The following is a 22,882-nucleotide window of genomic DNA, read 5'->3' on the forward strand; positions in this document are numbered from 1 at the left end:
CAGCGACAGCCTTTCCTTCATTAGTCATAGGCCTGAGCAAATAATAAGGATTAGTACAATGACCAATATTCACTTGAGATGACATTGTTGAAACCATCTGGGACATTAAAAGCACTTTGTTGTTTTTCAATAGGCCCTGGAGTAGGTAGAGACTTAGCAAAGTTGGATTTCTGCCTTTCATATCTTCAGAGACGTCATGAGCATGAAGATTCACGACTTCTATTCACACTCTGACTACATGGCCTTTCTAAATCTTCATCAGTTGCTGAAGTAGGCTTCCTCACGCTTGTTGCGACTTGTGAGTTTATGATCACAGGTCACTCCAGGATTCAATGGCACAATCCACACTCTTTAGAACTTGAGTCACTGGCAACTGGAATTTCCGGCATTTAAAATTCTTTTTGAATTAGCATCAGGATAGACTCACTGATCTGAGGGTGAGCAAATCTAATGGAGTAATCTCTGAAAGTCAATGAGATTATTGATGATCTGATAGCCCCCAACTCCATTTTCTACCTTTTTCCTTGCTGATTAAACATCTGCCTATCTCAGTCTCAGGAACACAGGAACAGGAATGAGCCATTCAGCTCATTGAGCGTTCTGTACCATTCAGAAGGATAAAGGCTGACTGAACATTGCAATGTCTTTTACCCACGCTATCCCCATAACCCCGTACACCACTGTGATTCAGAGAGCTATTAATCGCTATCCTAAACATACTCAAAGATAAACTTCCACAGCCCTCTGTGCTAGAGTTTCCTAAGGCTCCCAATGCTCTGAGTAAAAACAAACCTTTCATAATCTCGGTGGCAGATACATTTATGTTCACATTGTGCTTCCTGGTTCTAGACTTTCCTCCAGGGTAAACATCTTACCTGTACCTAACCTGCCAATCTCTAAGCATTTTTTGACTTTTGAAGAGATCACCACTCATTATTTAAACTCTAGTGAATACAATCCCAGATTTCCCAGTCTCTTTTCAGAGGGCAGTCCCACCATCCTGAGAATAAGTTAAGTGAACCTTCTCTATAGCCCCTCTATGGCAATAATATCTTTCCTGAGATAAGGAGGCCAAAACTGCACACGGTACTCCAGGTGCAATCTAACCAATTTTTGAAATCAAGACTTCACTATTGCTCCAGAATATCATAGCTCCTGGGCCTCTGCTTAGGAATAGCAAGCTTCCTCTTTCTCTCTCACATCCTCTGGCATTCTTGCATCCAATGACTGACTGAATAATAAATCTTTATGTAAGCTAATTTGCTAACTCCGTGCGTCTCTTCTAGTGTTGAGTCCTAGGAGTGTGTGAGGCAGTCTGGGAAATATTTTGTATGTGCAGAGGCTCCCATCTGTTATTATCACTGGGCCTTTTGTAATGCTTGAAACACCATTCTTTCTTCACAGGGAAAAATGATCATCTTCAGATTATTGTCTCTACTCCCCACACCCCTCTTTTTTTATCTCTGGAGTTCCTACACATTAATAATAAGACATATGACTTGAAGTTGCTTTTACTACACCAACTTCAATTGGCAAAGAGAACCTGAGAATTTTCTGCATCTTGGAGAAGGCTGAAAGGAGATTTGACAGTGATATTAAATCATGAGCCGTCTGGACGGAGTAGATAGAGAGAAGCTGTACAGTTTGGAAGGCAACCAGAAAGCAAGGATTTAACACCAATGACAAAAGAGTCAATAGGGGTCATCAGGGCAATGTGACCTTGAAACCTCAGTCAAGTCAGTCGTGATCTTATTGAACGGGGAAACAGACTTGAGGGTTGGGTGACCTACTCCTGTTCCTAATCATATTTTCATATGTATCAAAGATGACAGAATGAATCTCAGTAAGAACTGCCAATGCTGGAGTCAGAGATAACACAGCGTGGAGCTGAAGGAACACGGCAGGCCAGGCAGCATCAGTGGATCAGGAAAGTTGACGTTTCTGACCTGACAGAAGGAATCACCTTTATTGCACAATGAGTGACTTTAGGAATTTGAATGCATTCCCTAACAGTACGGAGGAGGCAGATTCAATCACACCTTTGGAAAGCATGTTATCTAAATGCCTGATGATAAATACTTTACAGGGCTATGGCAAAAAGCTGGGTGCATAAGACAATTTGAGGTGCATTTACAGAAAGCTTACATCAACACTACAGACTGAATGGCCTTTTCCTGCTGTGCAACTAATCTAAGATTTTATGGTCAATTCAAAGGGACCCATTTCAGTGCCAGGTGCTCCAACTTTACAACCCCTCACTTCCTGCACTGATTTAGTGCTCAATATTTCCATAGCTTCAACATCTGATCTCCCTTGTCTACAACCCTCAACTTTTGGCACTGTGGGCAATCATCTCCCACATCATTGCCATGTTATATTCTCCCACCTTTGTCCTTCTATTTACCTAATCTCTCACCATTAGAAATGCAAGAATGGCAACTGTATTGGTGCTGTTAATGTGAGGCCATTAAAGAAAGCATAGGGTGCACCAGAATTGATGAGGACCTTAAGTTTACTTCAGCAGTTGGAACTGTTCTTCTTAGGAAGCAGGAAGGCTAAAGAAGACTTGATAGTGAAATATAAAATTGAGAGGGGTCGAGACAGAGTGGAGTGGAGAAACTGCCCCCGTTGGCAAAAGGATTAAGAAGCAAAGGGCACAGATTTAGGATATTTGCCAAAAAAAGCAATGAGGAATTGAGAATCTTCTTCAGCTAATGAGTGGTTAGACTCTGGCATGCATTGCCTGAAATCTCAGTTATGGTACTTTCTCACACCCCATCTCCAACTCTTCCTTTCCTTGACCTCTCCATCTGGATTTCTGAGAGATGCTATTAGCAAATACTCACCACAGGCCAAAATGAAATCAAAACACGTGAACACTGAAGGAACGAATGGCTCTGGGGAAACTCAGAGGGTCTGGCAGCAACTGTGCAGAGAGAACCTGTCAACTCTGAGAGTCATTAGACTCAAAACCTGAACTCTGTTTCCCTCCACAGATTCTGCCAACCTGCTGAGTTTTTCCAGCACTTCCTGATTTCATTTCAGGATGAGCCCACTAATTCCCACAACTATGTCGACTAATCTTTATACCTTGAAGACCTAACAAGGGTTCCATTCCATTCTACTAGCTTCTCTGTCTCTGTCACATTTGTTTGCATGCTATGACCTTCCATTCTATCAATTCTAATCTGTCTTTCATTTTCCTTAGCCAGTTGAGGCATGTTTCGAAGAAATGTTGAAGAGTAGGTATTCATTCTCTGCCAGGGCATGAGCAGGGAGGGCCTCAGCTCTATACAATGACTACAGAACAGAAGAAAATCATTTGACCGGCTGTGTCTATGCCTATTCTGCAACAGCAGTTTCACTCGCCCATCCTTTCCCTTCAGGCCTTTTAATTTTGTTTTGTTTTTGTTTTTCAAACAATTATCTACACTGTTTTGAAAATATTTATTAAATCTGCCTCCATCAAACACACAATGGTACTTTCTAGATTGTAACAATGCACTGCCTGAAAAAAAATCTTCCTTTGGTCACTATTAGACTTTAATGTTCTCTGGTTCTAGACTTTTATATCAAATGGAAGAGTTGCTTTTTATCGATTTACCTCTTCTGGAAACCTCTTGGTTTTGAACATATCCATTAAATCTCTCCTCAATTTTCCCTTCTTTAAGGAGAGCAAGTTTCTGACAGTTTCTCCCAATCTCTAGATAACTTGGAAATGAGTAATCAGGACTGAGGGCAGAGAGCTTGACGATGGGTTACTCAAAATAAGAAGTAAACTCCCAGTCAAGTTCAAAATTCCTTGGAGCTGTGGGTTAGCAGGAGTAAGGAATCAAACAGGAAAGAGCTATGTAAAATTGAATTAAATTATACCATTGCTGAATTAAAGATCAAGTTGAGGTACAGTTGATGTGTAAAAATAGTCCAGAAATTCTGAATTGTTACTATGGGTATTTTATTTTGTGTTACAGGAACTGAATCAACTACGTTTTTAATAGCAGTTTAGCTCATCATTTTCTACAGTAAATCTGTTAAGCACAAAAGACTATTCAAGCAATCATTATATGAATATCATTGCAGTTGGACTGGCGTCAGTGGGGAGAATAGAATGATTCTAGGCCATCGTTGGAAAGTCCTCCCAAAATCGTCACAATGGGCTTCAGCAGGTTTTAAAGGAACAAGCTTCTAGGAGCTCTGAAATAGAGAAGAACAGATGCTTAGAATGGAGCTGTAAGGGCGTTCACTTTAAAATGTCCCCTATGGCAATGGAACATTTATGTCTATGTAGTTTATTTTGTGTTTTTGCGGGTGAAGGAGATTATTCGTGAGAAATGCAGCAATTACATTTCAGGCAGCCACAGTTATCTTTCTAGTATAAATTAGCTGCAAAATATGCCTTTGATACTATCCTATCTCAATATGTGTACGTTGCCCACCAAAGATTGCTGGGTTATGTGTTTCCTGGTTTATATTCACAATTCTACATTGTTCCAACACCGCCCAGCCTCAGAGTTTGAGCAACAGTTCAGAAAACAGCAATACACGTTTTAAGATTTCCCAACCAAAAGAATCATGGTCCCTCTGATCCTATTTGTCAAATAATAGAACATATTTGTACTGACATCCAAGTCAATAAGAATAAGGTTGAGTCTGTGATCCTGCGATTCATCTCACAAGCACAGAGCAGACTTGAACAAGTCTAAAATAACGCACAATCCAATTTCCTTATCAGTTTACCCTAATGGATGGTTGATGAACTGGTAAACTAAAGATTGTGATCAGAGATAATGGGAACTGCAGATGCTGGAGAATCCAATATAACAAAGTGTGAAGCTGGATGAACACAGCAGGCCAAGCAGCATCTCAGGAGAACAAAAGCTGACGTTACGGGCCTAGGCCCTTCATCAGAGAGGCCCGAAACGTCAGCTTTTGTGCTCCTGAGATACTGCTTGGTCTTCCGTGTTCATCCAGCTTCACGCTTTGTTATCCTGGTAAACTAAAGACATTATTAAAAATTGTTTTCAATCATGGAAGAGTTAAGTTGAGACAATAACTTTCTCTCGTTGGGAATTTGTTGAACATCACTACAGCTTAAATCTGCAAAGCTGACAGCTTGCAGCAGCCAAGCAAGCACAATTTTAACAGTGCTTTCAATAGGACAGATGTTGGCCAATACAACTTCAATGAGGCAAGACCCAGATTCTGATTCAGGAGATTGGAGAGTGCTATGGCAACTGCACAAAAAGGACAAGTTTGAAAACTTCACAATTGTTTTTGGCAGCACCAGGTATGGACCAGTAATTCAAGCTATGACAGAAAACTCCCTGGTAATCTTACCAAAATCAACATAGAATTTGCACACTTTTAAAATGCATGGCCTTTCAGCAGAAGACGGCGATGTCTGGCTGAATTCCAATGTTCAAAGAGATCAGATAGTTGGACTATCCCACACTCTCAGATCTCAGCTATTCAGATCCATAACAATATGAAAGGCTGCATTAAATGAAGCTCCTGGGATGTATGTAAACGGGCCCCCTACCCTCAGCACCCGTGAATATCGAATGGGCCATTGACAATCCAACATTGAATGAATCACATCACAAACAGAAATGTGTGGGGAATTCTTCCTTCAATCATGTTCTTGCCTTTCTTGCAATTCCTATATCGAACAGTCCAGGCAAGCCTCTTTACTAATTCTGCCACTGTATAGCATGACCTGAAAGAACTTGATCTGATCCCATTCATCCATGTTTTCCATTCCCAATCAAAATTCAACAATCTGAGGTAAAGAAACCATGTTTCCTGAACACTATGATTCAATAATAATTACCAAGGGGTTCACAGGCCTGGAGTCCTTCCATTATTTTAACGTAATTGTCACCCAGATACTTTTTGTAGTCACTGTCGGGGACTTCAATGAGACATTGAGTGGAGTCTTTAAATAGGAGGTCCTTCCCAGAAAACATGGCTGAATCGAACATGGCAAAGTCACTTTCTTCAGATCCACCACGACCATGTTTCACCTAGAATTTGAAACAAACCTGTTAATGATGGTGACTGCAAACACATCACAATTGTCTGAATAGGAATTGTATGAGGAACTTGCCTCCCAGAAAACATCATTTAGTCCCTTAAGCTTGTTCCAGCTTTAAACTGTATCATAGCAGGTCTGCACCTCAATCTGTCTGTACTCTAAATGCCTTTTCGCCTTTATGAATTAAAACTTTACCAATCTCAGTTTTAAAAGCTCCAAATTTTCCAATAGGATTGTTGACATTGACTCATGTGTAACACACACTTACAGCATCTTGGCTTGAAGGTTATCCATTTTTTGACCCGACAGCAACGCCTCTGTGTCTTCAAAGTCACTTTTGTGAAATGGCAGAACCAATCTGGCTGGGGTTTTACTTTTAATCTTTCATGGTGTGTGGCTATATGTGAGAAGGCCAGCATTTGTTGTTCAACACTGATTACCCTCGATATGAAAAAAAATGTTCAGAGGGCACTGCCCTGGGACTGGAGTCACATTCAGTGAACTTTTCGATGACTTTCAATCACTCCATTCCCCATAACCCTGCACTCCATTGCTTATCAGATATCTATCAGTTTCTGCCTTAAATGTATTCAAAGACTGAACCTTCCATGGTGGAGAATTCCAGGGTTTACCACTCTCTGAATAATAATATTTCTCTTCATTAGGGACCTAAGTAGTATCTCCCTTATTTTTACAATGTGCTGTTTGGCTCTTGTAATGATTGGAACTAGCTGGATCTTGTTGACTCCAATGTCCTGGTTTGGGGTTGTTAACCTGGGCCAATCAGCCCTGGCTGACCAATATAAGCAGAAGATTGTAAGGATTAAAAGTATATATGCATAAAATTAAAAATAAACAAAAAGCAAAAAGAAGGATAAATAACCAGGAGGTTTAGATAATCTCCTCAGTACAGGGGCTGACTCCAAGTTGGCTGGCCACAGCCAGTGTACAGTGCACAAGTAAATAAAGGGTGACTTAATGACAGGATACCAGCCGTTGTGTCGTTATTTCAGTTCTAGACCCTTCAACCATGGGCAAAGCATTTTGCCTGCACATAACCCTGTCTACTCCTTTAAGTATTGCTTAAGTTTCAGTGAGATCCCTGTCATTTATTGATACTGTAGAGAACAGAGGCCCACTTTTCCCAATCTCTCTTCATTGGCCAGTCCTGCCATATTAGAACAAGCCTGATAAGCATTAGTTGCATTCCCACTCTCTGAAGAATATCTTTCCCAAGAAAAGGAGACCAAAACTGCATACAATACTCTAGGTGCAGCCTAACCAAGCTCCTATACAATTAAAGCAAAGCTACTCTACTCCTGTATTCAAATCCTCTTGCAATAAAGGCAAACATTCAATTAGTCTTCCCGATAGCTTGCTGTACCTGCAAGTTAGCCTTTTGTGACTTATTGACAAAAACACCTAAGTCCTTGACAGCATCTGCAGTTCTTTCACTTTTCGCCTATGTCCAAATGTACATCTACACTTTCCAACCTCCTACAACCTAATAAACATTCTGCGCATCTGTTTCTCTGACCAAAGTGGATAACTTCAGACTTTTCCACATTATATTCCATCTGTCGAGTTCTTAACCATTCAATAAATCTGTCCAAATCCTCCTGAAGCTGCTTTATATCTTCCTGACAACACACAATCCTACTTTGTAGCATTAGTAAATTTGGAAATATTATATTGGTCCCCAACGGCGACTCACATTGTGATGCAGGTCTTTACACCACCTCAAATGTCACAGCCCACTAATTTGAGAATGACCCGGTTAGCCCTGTTCTTTTTTTGTCTGTTAGCCAATAATTAACCCATGTCAGCACATTACCACTTCATTTTTCTAGTGCGGTGGCCCTCAAGTTAAACCACCAGTGAGAAAGGAACCCCATGGTTCTCTGAGATTATTGTAACTCCAAGTTTACCCTTAATTTTTCTACCCAGCATTTTGTGGGCACCATTATGAAAAGCCTTCTGAAAATCTAAGTATGCTACATCTCCTTTATCAATTTGGTTAGCAACAGGTTCAAACAAGTTAGTCAAACGCAATTTCCCAATCACAAATTCATATTGACTATCCCCAATTGGATCGTTATCATTCAAGTGTCTATTTATCTGCAGTTCTCTGTTTTCACTTTTGTTCCATTCTTAAAAAGTTGAGGGTGGGAAACATTTACTCTATTTCCAATCCACAGAAAACATTCTGAATCGATATAATTTGGGAAGATAATCACCAACCCATTGACTAACTCTACAGCTAACCCTTTTAATACTTTGGGATGAAGATCATCACGTCCAGGAAATTTATCTACATTCACTCCCATTAATTTCACCAGCACAAACTTCTTACGAATGTTAATTTCCATCAACTCCTCAATCGCCACATGGATTTCTAATTCTGGGAGATTTCTTGTGCCAGCCTTGGTGAAAACAGACACAAAGTAACCAGTTAGCTTCTCTGCTATACTGCTATTCCCTATTACATATTCTCCTTACTCTACACTTAATGGAGCCATGTTCATTTTAATCAAACTTTTCCTTTTTATGCAACTAAGCTTTTCCAATCTGTTAATGTCTGTTATTTTTTTCAAAAACTCATCAGTGTTTCTTAAACCTGACAAGTGAAATGCTCAGATAACACAGTGTGAATCTGGATGAACACAGCAGGCCAAGCAGCATCAGAGGAGTAGGAAAGTTTAACTTTTAGGGTCGAGACCCTTCTTCAGAAAACCCGAAATGTCAAACTTTCCTGCTCCCCCGATGTTGCTTGGCCTGCTGAATTCATCCAGCTTCACACCGTGTTATCTCAGATTCTTCAGCATCGGCAGTTTCTACTATCTCTGAATAAAATGCTCACCTGCTCACTCTTCAGCAATTTGAGAACATTTTCTCTCCTGTCCAGTCGTGTCACAACAGCATGAGATGGGGCCTCAGCCAAGTGGCAGTTCATGAACTGATCAACTGGGGCTGTAGTACCATCTTTGCACAAGAGGTGATAATTAGAAGAGACCAGATTCTGATTCCAGTCAAGCTTTCCATTACCTACGAGTGAAAAAGATTCCAATAATTATCTACTTGCACCATCTGCCTGAATTTTCCTATCAAGCCCTTTATGAGATACTTCAAAGACTTTGGAGAAATGCACATACTGCATTCTAATTACCTATCTAATCGGTCCATTCTTCCAGGAAACATTATTAAATCTGGAAAGCACAACTTCAATCTATATTGATGTTCTTCATTGGGCATGCAGTTCTAAATACTCACTGAATTACAGGAGGGAGCTAATGTCTTCATTATCTATGCGGTGATGTGGGAGGCTTATCCCAGTCAAATAATCCAGGGGGAAAGATACAAGTCATCATATCCCTAACTTCTTTCTGCCATCAAGGATACATGTTATCCAGTCACTTATCCAACTTGTTTGTACTCATTATTTCAGAATCTATAATGTTATACAGTGAGCTATCAAAGATTGTTTGATATCCTTTTGCATTCTTACCACTATTAAAATTGTAGAAATGTTTTGTGTGCCTCTTGTGTATTTAGTCTTCAGTCTTCATATTAATCTCCTTCATTTATTCAGAAGGGATCCTATTCACTAATTATTCTTCTACTTTTTAAATGCTTATAAATGCCCCTATTATTTCCTTTCATGTTAACTGGTAGCCTTAGCATGTATTCGCTTTCGGCCCTTCAATTTCTCTGTCTCTCCGCCTCCATACTACAATTGTTTGTTTACCATTTGCTGGGGATTCATGCTGCAGCTGGAACTAGTTATGGCACCATAAGTCAGGATACTCTGGTGTATGTGGTTTAGGACAGAGCATTGCAAAGTCACTGAGAATATTACGTACCATCAGTGTTCTCCAGCACAGTGGAATGTTTAACAAATGCAACATCGCCTACTTCCACTAGGCACCTACAGGAGATTGGGATAAACTTATTCAGAAATCAGAATGTCAAAGAAAATACTTTCAATGCTCCCCTTCTCCAATTTTCTCCTTTCTTTAATGGAGGCTAACTCCAACTCATATAATGCCGTCCTCTGGTATCCAACCTGCGTTGTTCTTCTTAAAATATCATTAAATCGTGAGTGGGCAAGTTTATCGTAACTCACCAGGTAAGAAATGCATATACTCATCCAATAATCTACGTTGAATTCAATGGAGAGCAGTTTGGGAAACTCACATTGCACCCAATCCATCAGTTTCCTCACCAGTGAGCTTAGTTAAAATTCCTCTCCAAAATGCCAGCAGGTAGTTTGATCCTGCTAGATTTTATGCCCAAGTTGAGCCCTGTCTGTAACCTTAACTACATCCAAATTTTCCAGCAGCAGTCCCTGTCAGTCAGACTGATATCCGACCCTATTGTACTAAGCTTTATCACCAAGCCAGCTATCAGCTGCGTGCTAAATTTCTACTGCCTTTATGTCCACTACGATCGGCCTTAGTCTTTGTTCCACCATAGCATTTGGCAGCTCATTCCAAACTAATAACTAACAAATCATTGTTTTTCAGCTATATCGCTGAGTTGAAGATTGTGAGTTCAAACACCACTCTGGAGATCTGAGTACAAAATCCAGGTCAATGTTTCAGTACCAATGGAGTCCTGTACTGTCAGCGGTGTTATCATTCAGAGAAGACATTCAATCATGACCTCTTACTGTGCCCAGCAATGGCAAGCATAAATGATCTGTGCAAAGGGGAATGTGGTTTGGTACTGTCTTCCACAAATGATATTTAATGTGATTTAACCTAACATGATTTGAAAAGATGCCTGAGACCTAGAGGAACTAGGGGAAAAAATACATTAATTAAGGGTTAATTGGGTGTCAATTGTATGTACTAATGTGGGGAGTAAATAATCAGTGGGGTTCATAGCTGTTAACTGTCCCTCTTCCACTGCTATGAACTTGGAGAAGGAGCACACAGTGTCCAACGATACTCGCAAAGCCTTTAGAGAGAGGTGGGCACCACAGGGGGCATATCCCCCTCTAACACCATTTTGATTTAGCCCTGTTCTGTACCTCTCCCTTTCTTTTGATGGTCTGCATTGCCTATAATAGGTTTTGTACATAAATGAGCCAATTGAGCATGGTGCCTCAATGGTTAGCATTGCTGCCTCACAGCGCCAGGAACTTGCGTTCAATTAGGTGGATTGGCCATGTTAAATTGCCCATTGTATCTAAGGTAGGGGTGGGTATGGGTGGGATGTTCTTTGGAGGGTCAGTGTGGTCTCGATGGGCAGAATGGCCTGCTTCCACACTGCAAGGATTCTATGATTCTAAGAGCTGCTGGTGGTGAATAAATGAAAAAATACTGTGAGTGATTTCATGATGGGGAAAAATAATGTTCAGTTATGTATGATGGCTCTTCTAGACACGTGAAAATAATTGGAGGTGGAGAGCTCTTGTGGTGCAGTGGTAGTATCCCTTCCTCTATGCTAGGAGGCCTGAGTTCAATACGATGAAATGTAACATCCCTGAGCAGGTTGATTTAAAAAAGAAATAGGATGTGATTTTATGGAATGTGGTCAATCAAAATAATGTTCTCACTAAAAGAGTGGATTTGGACGCTGTTAAAAACATTTATGTTCTTTGCACAACATAATATTGGATCAGATGATCATTTTTAAACCAGGGTTCAGGGATTTTTATTCCTGAAACTGAAAGAAAACCCATAGTTGTTGGAATTCAGAATAGAATAAGCAGGTCAGGCAACATCCTCGGAGAAAGAAACAGAGTTAACTTTACAAGTTGATACCTTTTCATCAGAAAACGGAAGTAGGGAAAAAATGGCAAGGGCTTGGAGTCTAGTCATGAAGGAGGCAAAATCTCACTGAATGACAGAATAGTGTTAAAGAGCTAAGGAGCCTTCTCTTGCTTTCACAATCCCATGCTTGAAGAAAAGTCCACAGTCAATCCCATGAAAGCAGCTAATTCCAATCTGTGTCTCATTGCTATTGGTGGGACTGTGCTGCATGCAGATTGGTTGCAATAGTACAGTAATCACACTTCAAACAACACAGCTATAAAGCCCTTTGGAAGGATACGAAAGGTGCTACATAAATGTGAGTCCTTTTCTTTACCTGAAGGCGCCGCTGTAGCTGTAGTACCTCTCATTGCTGTTGGCCGCACACTTGTCTGTTGGTGACGTTGAATTTTGTATTTGACTTCCAATGCACAGAGCGCACAGATTTGGGTGCAGGGCAGCATTCGCTCCAGGGGCACAGCTCTGACTGAAATAAGTTGCTTAATTCAAAAAAAATTAAATTAAAAGTTAATTTCATCCCTAGATTCTGCTTGGCTTGTTACACTAAATGTGTCAATGTTTACAGCATCGCTGATTGATCCATAATATAATGCAATTGCACTGCAATAATCTGTGCCCAACAGCAGTCCACACCAATCTCTGTTGCTATGAACCAATCAGATAGTCATGTTAGGTCCTGATGATAGGCCCATTGATCCCCTACCCAGGTAAATGCACTCCAGCACAATCTGCAACCTCATGGCACAGCATATGCCCCACTCAACCTCCACCATCAAGCTAGGGAATCAACCCCGACTCGATAGAGAGTGCAGGAGGGCATGCCAGGAGCAGCATCAGGCATACCTGAAAAAGAACAGGTGTCAATCTGGTGAAACTACCAAGCAAGACCAAACAGCATAAGCAATAAGTAGTAGACTGAGCCAAGTGATCTCATAGCCAATGGATCAGACCTAAACTCTGCAGTCCTGCAACATCCAGTCGTGAATGGTGGTGGACAATTAAACACTCTCTGGAGGGAGAGGAGGCACCATAAATATCTCCACTCTCAACAATGGAAGAGATCAAAACTCAGTGCAAAAGAGAAGAACAAAACTGAAGCCATTACAGCTATCATTGGCCAGAAGTGCAGAATGGATAATCCATCTCAACTTCTTCCTGTGGTGCCCCAGCATCACAGTACCTGCCTTTATCCAATTCGATTCACTCACGTGATAGCAAGAAACACTTGGAGGCATTGGTTACTGCAAAGGCGAGGTGCCCTGCCAACTGTACAGCAATAATACTTAAGACTTGAGGTCCAGAACTTGCCATACCCCTAGCCAATCTCTTCCAGTACAGTTACAATGCTGGTATCTAACCGACAATGTGGAAAATTGCCCAGGCATGTCCTATACACAAAAGGCAGGACCTTTCCTGCACAGCCAATTACTGCCCCATCAGTCTACTCTCAACCATCAGTAAAGTGATGGAAGGTGTCATTAACAGTGCTATCAAGCAGCGCCTGCTCAGCAATAACCTGCTCAGTGACACCCAGTTTGTGCTCTTTCAGGGCAGCTTAGCCACTGACCTCATTACGGCCTTGATTCAAACATTGGACAAAAAGTGCTGAATTCCAGAGGTGAGGTGAGAGTCACAGCCCTTGACATCAATGCCACATCTGACTAAGTGTGCCATCAAGGGGCCGAGTAAAACTGGAATCAGTGGGTATAGTGGAAACCTATCCTCTAATTGGAGTCATACCTGGTGCATGGGAAGCTTGTTGTCGTTGTTAGAAGTCAATCATCTCAGCTCCAGGATATCTCTCCAGGATACCCTCCTGAGGATAGCGTCCTAGGCCCAGTCATCTTCAGCTGTTTCATCAATGACCTTCCCTCCCACATAAGGTTAAAGTAGGGACATTCACTGATGATTGCATAAGGTTCAGCAACTCCTCAGATGCTCAGGTAAGCCATGTCCAAATGCAACAAGATCGAGGCAATATCCAGCTTTGGGCTGACAAGTGGCAAATAACATACGTGCCACACATGTGCCAGCTTACGACCATCCAATAGGAGACAATCTAACCACTGCCCCTTGTCATCCAATGGCATTAGCATCACTGAAGCCTCCACTATCAAAATCCTGGGATTACAATTGACCAGAAACTCAACTGGACTCACCATATAAAAATAGTGGCTACAAAACTAGGTCAGAGGCTAGGAATACTGCAGCATGTAACTCACCTCCTGAATCCCCAAAGCTTGTCTACAATCTACAAGACACAACTTGTGATGGAATATTCCCCACTTGCCTGGATAGCAGTTCTAACAGCACTTAAGAAACTTGTCACAATTGGGAGCAAAACAGCCCACTTGATTGGTAGCATATCCACAAGCATCCACTCCCTCCACCACTGATGCTCAGTAGCAGCAGTGTGTACTAACTACAAGATGCACTGCAGGAAGTAACTAAAAGTCATCAGACAGCACCTTCCAAACCCATGACCACTTCCATCTAGAAGGACAAGGCCATCAGACACATGGGAACACCACCACCTCCAAGTTCCCCACCAAGTCACTCCTGACTTGGAAATATATCACCATTCCTTCAATGTCACTGGGTCAAAATCCTGGAACTCCCTCCCACAGGGCATTATGGGTCAACCTACAGCACATGGACTGCAGTGGTTCAAGATGGCAGCTCAACACTGGAAAGCTAGAGGCGGGCAACAAATGTTGACCCGGCCAGGGATGCCCGTATCCCATGAACGAAAGAAGGTCAGGAAAAAAATTTCCTGATCATCAAGAACCACATCACAGATCTTGTGAATATAAGCTATTGAACTGCTTTTGCAAGCTGTGTGTGTGCGCATGCATGCGTGCATGTGAGCGTGTGTGTGTGTGTGTGTGTGTGTGTGTGTGTGTGTGTGTGTGTGTGTGTGTGCGCGCGCGTGCATGCGTGCATGTGAGCCTGTGTGTGTGTGTGTGTGTGTGTGTGTATGTATGTAAGGGGGAGTTTATAAAGAGTTTAAATTTGCAGATGTGTATGTCGTATATGTATATGTTGACTCTTTATAATCGTCTACTTGCAGCTAGGGTCTAATTACTTGAAATAAAAAGTAAATCTTATAAAGTATACAAAACTGGTCCACACTTTCTCTCAGCCTGAATCTGAAAATCTGGGAAATTGAGGAAGTTTACTTTAAAATCTTTAAATTTTGTGGTGACTCTGGGGATAGCAGAGTTGGAATCTAGCTCATTACCCTATTGAGTCATAACAGTAAGAGTCTGAAAATAGAGAGAGTACAGAAATAGAGAGAGTACAAAAAAACCACTGTTTTATAAAAGGGACAAAAAAAATTTAAACCATTATCTGCTCGCTCATATGTGGTAAGAATAGAGAGAAATTGGTTTTAAAAGTTACAATCTGCCTGAAACGTCATGGTAACTTGAATTCATGCAGCTCTGGCATAAATACTCCACCTCTAAGCAATGACAGTTTGACTTTCACTTTATTGTATATCCAAAGATTGGATTTGTAAGTGCACTGACTCAATAAAGAACATCTATGAAATGCAGACAACAGTGAGCATCCAGGAGAGAAAAGACAGCAAAATGGCAAGTCTCCATAAAAGTGTGAAAAAGAACCAAGCAATATTCTTCACCTCCCAAAACCCACGACGAGCATCATCCAGCAAGTGCAGCAGAAGTCTACCACCTTCAAGTTTTCAACCAAGCCACTTCTGATTATGACAAATTTACCATCGATTTTTGGACACCGGGTCAAAACTTTGGAGCTCTTCTCTATCATAAGGTTGAGCCAGACATTTGCATGGAGAGAGAACTCTTTACTTTTAACGTTATTCTTAAACAACTTTAACAAGAATAAGTATTAGCTATTAAACACGGGGAATCACACTTACAATTAAAAATATCACAAGGATTGATTTTCCCCTTTGAAATCAGGTATCCCATGGGAATGTTCCAGCCAGCAGTTCGGCCAACGGCTGTGTGACAGGACTTCTTCCCATTCAGTATATCCCAGTTCAGGCTAGAATCCTTTACAACCGCCACGGCATAGTAAGAGGCTGTGAGAGAATACAAACAATGTAATATTCCCAGTGGATAGGGAGATACACATTTAAAGAGGGCAGGATTCAGGACTTTAAAGCAACAGGGGACTGGTTTGGTTTTAGATTGTTTTAGCACAGGTGCAATGGGTGAATGTGTTCTGAAATATAAGGTTAGCAAGGGGCAACTTAAACTCCACTTGAGTATTTTGCCATGATAACGGATCATAACTTCATCACTACAGATGTAAAGTCTGTGGCTATCTGGCAAATCCCTGTCTGAGCCACACCTAGTCTTGAGAGGAATCTTGGAATGTCATACCCGAATGTACCGAGGAAACTTCAAACAGCTACCCTTCAAAGGGAACAGGTGTAATTTAAAACAAACTGGACTGTGAATTCCTGTGGCCACTGTAGTAATGAGCAGTTCACCATCCCTGACAGCAGAAAGATATCTCCTGTGGATTGTATCCTAAACTGCAGACACCTTTGTACTTACCTTTCCATGAGTACCCAAACAAAAGTCTTGAAAATAACTACATCTGCTAGTCTGTGTGCATTAACGGACTGATGTGCTACAATGAACTAGAGTAAGGTCACAGCTTGAAGAGTCACAGCATGAAACACCTCTGTGCCACACGTAAAGAGGGGCTTTTTCTCACTCTGAATAAGGGAGGCCCGGCAAGTCAGTGAAAGCTGCTATCGAGAAGGCAAGAGAACAGAAACTTGTCGGCTAATGTTAAAATCAACTGCTCTGTAGCCATTGTCAGCATTACCATTGTCATCCATTGCAGTGGTCACAAGCATCCACTATCTGGACAATGATTCTGTTTTACTTTCTAGTGTTTAGTAGTTAATAAACTCACCTTTTCTTTAACTCAAGAAAGCCTGATTAGTTTGGCTCCTTGACAAACGTGAATACATTTGGATTGTGAAGGGGGATCCTTTATAAATTAACCGGTTGTAACCAACTGAGAGGGGAGTTGAATTAAGAAGGGGAGCTAATTCATCCCTCTTCCCTTGGGAACAGAACCACACTCTGTTATCCCGTCCAGAATTGTAACAAATTGGGGGTACTTAACTGCAGGCTGGTGTAACAATTTGAACATACATTGGGCCTCATTGTAACTCTGTAAAGCAGGTGAGTATTTGAATAAGTAGAAATCGCCTGTAATGTTTGTTCATTTTTTCCAGTGTAGTACTCAAGGAGTTAGATTATCATTTCTGCACAATCGGGTTGCGGCACTGCTGCTCAGACAGAGACACCCCCCACCCCTTCCTGTCCATTTCTGTCCCCTGAACTGACTTTGTACAGAATAGATCTGGTCCTATTACACATCCAAATCATTTTCTTAATATGCAGAATTAATGTGTCAATATACATCTTTGGAAAAGGGCTCCCATTCTTTAAAGTAAATGTATTATTGCATACAATCCAGACCAGACAGGCAGTGTACTGCTATGACCATCTCAAGGAGACATTCCAGTGTAATGTTACTGTTTCTCAGCAGCTGTTGCTACAGCAGTTTCTGCAGTTACAGTAACAATAGTAAGCAAAGATCCCAGACAATGTGTATGTCTGAGACTTGTAACATTATAACTAGTTAATGTTGTTAATAAAGATCCTGACATCTGTTTATGAGATGGTCAAAGTATTGACAGAGAGCAGATGTTACCTCATGTGAGGCAAGTTAGAATGAGTGATCACTGTTTTATGATGGGTGTAGGAGATTTTAAACCAAGATGAGAGAAAGTATTTTTCTCAAGGGGGAGCAAGTCTGTGGAATTCACTACCCCACTGCGTGGAACAGGGAGTAAATTTAAGAAGGAGACAGATTTTTAATTAGTAATTAGGGTTGAAGGGTTGTAGAGATTGGCAGGAAAGTAGAGTTGAGGTCAAGATGAGATTAGCTATGATTGTATTAAATGATGGAGCAGGCTCTAAGGGCTGAATTTCCTGCTGCTACTCCTGGACCTCACATTCTTATGTCTCAACAAAAACCCCAGTGTTCATGCAACAATATACAAGGGCTAATGTGCGTGGAACACTTGGTCCAAATCAAAAAGGCAAGTGGTGGTTTACTCAAAAAGGCAGGAGAATAAGGTTGAGAAACATATCAAATGTCAGGGCAGACTCAATATTCCAAACGGACTGCTTCTGCTCCAACATCTTATAGTCTTATGGTCACACCTAATGAAATGGACCGAGATTGTATTGTCCTGAAGGACCATATTGCCAGGTGACAGCATGAAGAAATATATGGAACTTACTGGCGGCTAAACATATGACATTGTGTTTAGTTGGACAGTGAGAAGCCCATCACTAGAGATTGCACGAAGTCAGTAAGGCTTGTCGGAGCAGTGCTGGTTTTAAAACTTACGTATCTTGTTACTGACTCCTGTGGATGTGCATGGTCCAAGATCAGCTGTGAGAAGAAATGAAAACAATTAACTTTAAATGCCAATCGCATTTTTGCATCTGTTATGCATAAAGGGGAAGCTGCAGATTGTGCTGGAGTACAATTCCCTGAGTAGGAGATCAATGGGGGCCGTCATCAGGACCTAACATGATGATCTGACTGGGTCATAGGGGCAGTGATTGGTGTGGATTAGTGTTGGGTTGAGATTATTGCAAGACACATGTGTTGCATACAGGAAATCCAACTGGGTTCAGTAAAATCTTTCCTGAGCATTACATTCTAGGATATATTGATTTTGATAAGCCTTTGGAGTTTCATATAAATTGTGGCTTTGTGGTACTAGGAACGTCCAATAAAAAGTAGTGTCCAAGCGATTTTCCAAAAGGCTATAGGATATTTCATCACAGAACATTTAGGAATTCTATCTGAAAAACATGAAATTATTCAAAGCTTTCAACACCAAGTAAAGTCCAATAATAAGTACAAGGAATACTGTAGGAGGTGGAATCCCCAGATTAAGTTCAGATACAATATTCTATGATATCAGGAGAGATTGGTGCTGTCTCATTAGCCATTGTGCCATCATTTCAAAAAGCAAGACTGAAGTTGCGCATGCATCATAGAATGACAGAATCACAGATGTGCTATGGTGCAGAAGTAGACCATTCAGTCAATCATGCCTGCACTAGCTCTTCAACTGGGCATCATTACCTTCTGCAACTTTTCTGTTTCTTTCTTTCATACCCTTGCACATTATTTCTAACCAAATAATCATTGAATCATCTTAAATGCATCACTGAACCTGTCTCTATCACATTTCCAAGCAGTTTCTTTTTTTCACATCACATTTGATCCTTTTGCAAATCACGTTGAATCAGTGTCATTTGGCTCCTGACACTCTATCCATGCTCATCATGTTTTTTGAAACCTTGATCAGATCTCCTCTTAGCTTTCTTTTCGCAAAGAAGATGAGTCCCAACTTCTTCAGTCTATCCTCATCTCTGGGAACATTCTTGTAAATCACTTCTGAACTCTCTCCAATGCATTCACATCCTTACTATAATGTGGCTCCCAGAACTGTACACAATCCTCCAGCTGGAGTTGAACAAGTTCAACATTACTTCAGACATGCTGAGTTGCTCCAGCAATTTCTGTTTTTGTTTCGACATCACCCTTGTACTGTTATACAATATACCACAATTAATAAAGCCGAGGATGCTGTCTGCTTTATTTACATTTCTCTCTACCTGTTCTGCTGCTTTCAACAATCTGTGTACATATACACCCAGGTCCCTCTGCTCCTGCATGATCCCCCTAGCCCCTTCCTTAAACTTGTATGCCCCATTTTCTATTGCCTTTCAATGTTCTTCATACCAGAATGCTAAACTGCAACTTCTCTGCTTTGAAGCCCATCTGCTGTCCTTTTGCCCACTCCATGAACTTGTCAATGTCCTTTTGGAGATAACAAGGTGCAGAGCTGGATGAACACAGCAAGCCAAGCAGCATCAGAGGAGCAGGAAAGCTAACACTTCGGGTCCAGATCCTTCTTCAGAATTTTTTTCAGAAAACAGCTCTACACCTTATCATCTCAGATTCTCCAGCATTGACAGTTCCTACTGTCTCTAACGTCCTTTTGGAGTTCTACCCAGTCCTCCTCACAGTTTACAATTCTTCCAAGTTTTGTGTCATCTGCAAACTTCGAAATTGTCCCTTGCTGGGTCTAGATCTCCTCATAGGCCGATTCTGGGCATTGTACAAAGCACCCTTGCAAATCCATGTATACCTCATCAACAGGATTACCCCCATTTAATCTTTCTGCTAGCTCTTCGAAAAAAACCTCCAGCAAATTACTTAAATATCATTTCCCCTTTAGAAATCCATGTCAAAATTTCCTTATCAATATATCTTTTTCCATGTGACGACTAATTCTCAAGTTATTGTTTCTAGAAGTTTCCCCGCCACTGAAGATAAACTCACGGGTCTATAATTCCTGGGCCTTATCCTTTTAATCTGTCTTGAACAACAGCATGATGTTTAGTATTTTCAATTTTCTAGCATCTCCCCCAAACCAAATATCCACTCTTACTTCAGTTAGTATCCTCAGATGCTTGTCGGCCAGTCCCAGTGTCTTGTCAATTTTAAGTACCAACAGTCTATCAAGTCAACACAGTGTGGAACTGGAGGAGCACAGCAGGTCAGGCAGCACCAGAAGAGCAGGAAAGTCAACACTTTGGGTCCGGACCCTTCTTCAGAAGTGTTCAGAAGAAGAGTCCTGTCCCAAAGCCTTGACTTTCCTGCTCCTCTGATGCTGCCTGTCCTGCTGTGTTCCTCCAGCTCCACATTGTGTTGACTCTGACTCCAACACCTGCAGTTCTTGGGATCTTCAACAGTTATCCAATGCTTCTTCCTTATCGAGCTTATAGAGCTTCCGCTTCTGTCATCATACCCTAGGTAGTATCTACCACTTCGGTAATGCAATGCATGTTTGAGAATTCAGCCAAGCCCAATGTTTCCATGGGTAAACTCCATTTCTGGTCTCTAATTGGTCCTACTCCTCTTTTTAACCACTCTTTTATGATTTATCTATCTTTGGACGATTTGGGGATTCCCATTTATGCTGGTCATTTCTCAACATTTTTCTTTGCTTCTTTTATCTGCTTTGTCACCTCCCTTCTGAACCTTTTGCATTCTGCATAGTTCTCAACTGCATTTTCTACCTTCCACCTGTCATAGGCACTCTTTTTCCTTTGTCTTACTTTCTGCCTCCTTTGAAATCCAGGGAATTTGGACTTGTTTGTCTCTTTACAGGCAGTACACCTCAACCTTATCTGAACTACCTGCTCTTTCACTGTTCAGTTTTTTGCTCACCCACCACTCATTTTTGCCTAGCTCCGTCCCTGCCCATTGATGTCAGGGCTCCAGCAATTAATTTTTTTGACTGTTTCTTTGTTTTGTCGTTCATCACTGTATTCCTGAACCTTATGATACAATGACCACTGTCTCCTACATATTACCCCCACTCACACTTGCTCAATTTGACCAATATCTTTTCAAGAACCAGGCCCAACAGTGTATCTTTTTTAGTTGCTTAGGAAATTTTCCTGCACACAGTCCAGTCGTGTTTGCCCCTCACTGCCCCTTAACATGCATGAGATTATTTACACTTTGTCAAATTCAATGAACTTTCATAGTGGGTTTTACGCACCTCTGTGAAGGATAAAAAGCAATGTTGAATAGTAGAGATGTGACGAACATTCTTTTATTGTTTGATTATTTTTGTGTATTTAAATATATAATTCCCCCAAGGTATGAAAACAGCTGGAGAAGAATCCATGGCAGGAAGTCTATCTAACGGAGGAAAAAGACTGATTTTTTTTTTCATTCCATATTATTGGGGGTTCCACGTTATATTCACTCATAGACTAGCTTGAAATGGACCAATTGAGTTCAGGTTCCAATTATGTCAACACAAGCATGCTTTCTAAATGCTGTTTGAACCTCTAATTCACATAATAATATAGTAATTTTGAACAGTATGAAATATACTTACCTCTATTATAATACTCTGCCATGACTGGAACAAGACCACACTTTCCTGCAGTATAGACCTCTCCTCCATCAAGACTTGCTGCATCAGCATCTCCAAACTGCAATTAGAAGTTTTAATTAGATTCTCTCTCTTTAACTCATTCCTTTCTTCTATAGCAAAGATCCAAAAGCTTCTCTCCACATTTGAAGTTAATCATTTAGTGTGTGAGAGACTACAATCTACTCCTCCCCACTGTAGATCTAGCCCAGGATCACAATGTTCTAAACTTTCCAAGAAGTTTATAGATTTCCTCAAGATTTTTGTTGCCATCAGCCACTGAGACCATTATGAAGCAATGATGAAATAGAGACTTCAGGGGCAGTCAGCATCCATAAGATTTTTGTGTAACAAATAAAAATAATTGAACAAGTTATAATTCAAGAATTTCTGGGAACTGAAGTCATAGCAGGATAGGATTTGCTCGTGGGTAAGAAGACAAAATGATAGCTTGTTTATTTTCAGAAGGTGGATGTTGGAGAGGGGAGGAGGCAGTTAATGAATTTGGACTGGGATGATTCTTAGAATAGCAAGGCTGAAAGGAAGGGTGTATCTTGAAATGGACAAGGTAGGGATGATAAATTAAATGTATCCATTGTAAATGTTTACTTTATTCTTGGGATGGAGTGATGCGACCAAGGCCGAGTTTTTGTGCCCATTTCTAATTGACTCTGACAAAGTGGCTTTCTCCTTGAATAACTTAAAGTCCTTACAGAGATGGCTTTGAGTTTTGAGTCCAGTGATATGACGGTCAGTCAGATTAGCTGCTTATTTTGAATGGCATTGAATTTCTTGAGCTATATTGTGACAACACCCATTCAGTGTTCTGTCATCTTCTCGCCCAAACTATAAATGGTAGGAAAGCTTTGAGGAGCTAAGAGTTTAGTCTGTAGTTGTCATAGAGTAGCCAGCTACTGCCCTATTCCAGTAGCCATTGTAGTAATACTCCTGGTTTTAAGCTTCTAGCAATCAAAATGGAATCTTACTCACTTGTGTTGGGCTCAATCTCAAGGTCTA

At 41.0% G+C, this 22,882-nt stretch overlaps 1 protein-coding gene across 1 annotated transcript in view; it reads right to left on the reverse strand.

Annotated features, from left to right (window-relative positions):
- Positions 1-3,938: 3,938 nt before the first annotated feature.
- LOC125457706 (serotransferrin-like) overlaps positions 3,939-22,882 on the reverse strand; it is a 95,695-nt gene continuing 76,751 nt past the window's right edge. The window contains exons 17-24 of the mRNA XM_059650996.1: positions 21,830-21,926; positions 18,241-18,285; positions 15,713-15,877; positions 12,128-12,290; positions 9,895-9,959; positions 8,895-9,079; positions 5,831-6,023; positions 3,939-4,194 (exon numbers count right to left, since the gene is read on the reverse strand). Coding sequence (XP_059506979.1) covers positions 4,160-4,194; positions 5,831-6,023; positions 8,895-9,079; positions 9,895-9,959; positions 12,128-12,290; positions 15,713-15,877; positions 18,241-18,285; positions 21,830-21,926 — 948 coding nt within the window. The 3' untranslated portion in view covers positions 3,939-4,159. The remainder of the gene's footprint in view (positions 4,195-5,830; positions 6,024-8,894; positions 9,080-9,894; positions 9,960-12,127; positions 12,291-15,712; positions 15,878-18,240; positions 18,286-21,829; positions 21,927-22,882) is intronic.

Source organism: Stegostoma tigrinum, chromosome 14, assembly GCF_030684315.1.
Source record: "Stegostoma tigrinum isolate sSteTig4 chromosome 14, sSteTig4.hap1, whole genome shotgun sequence".
NCBI lineage: Eukaryota > Metazoa > Chordata > Chondrichthyes > Orectolobiformes > Stegostomatidae > Stegostoma > Stegostoma tigrinum.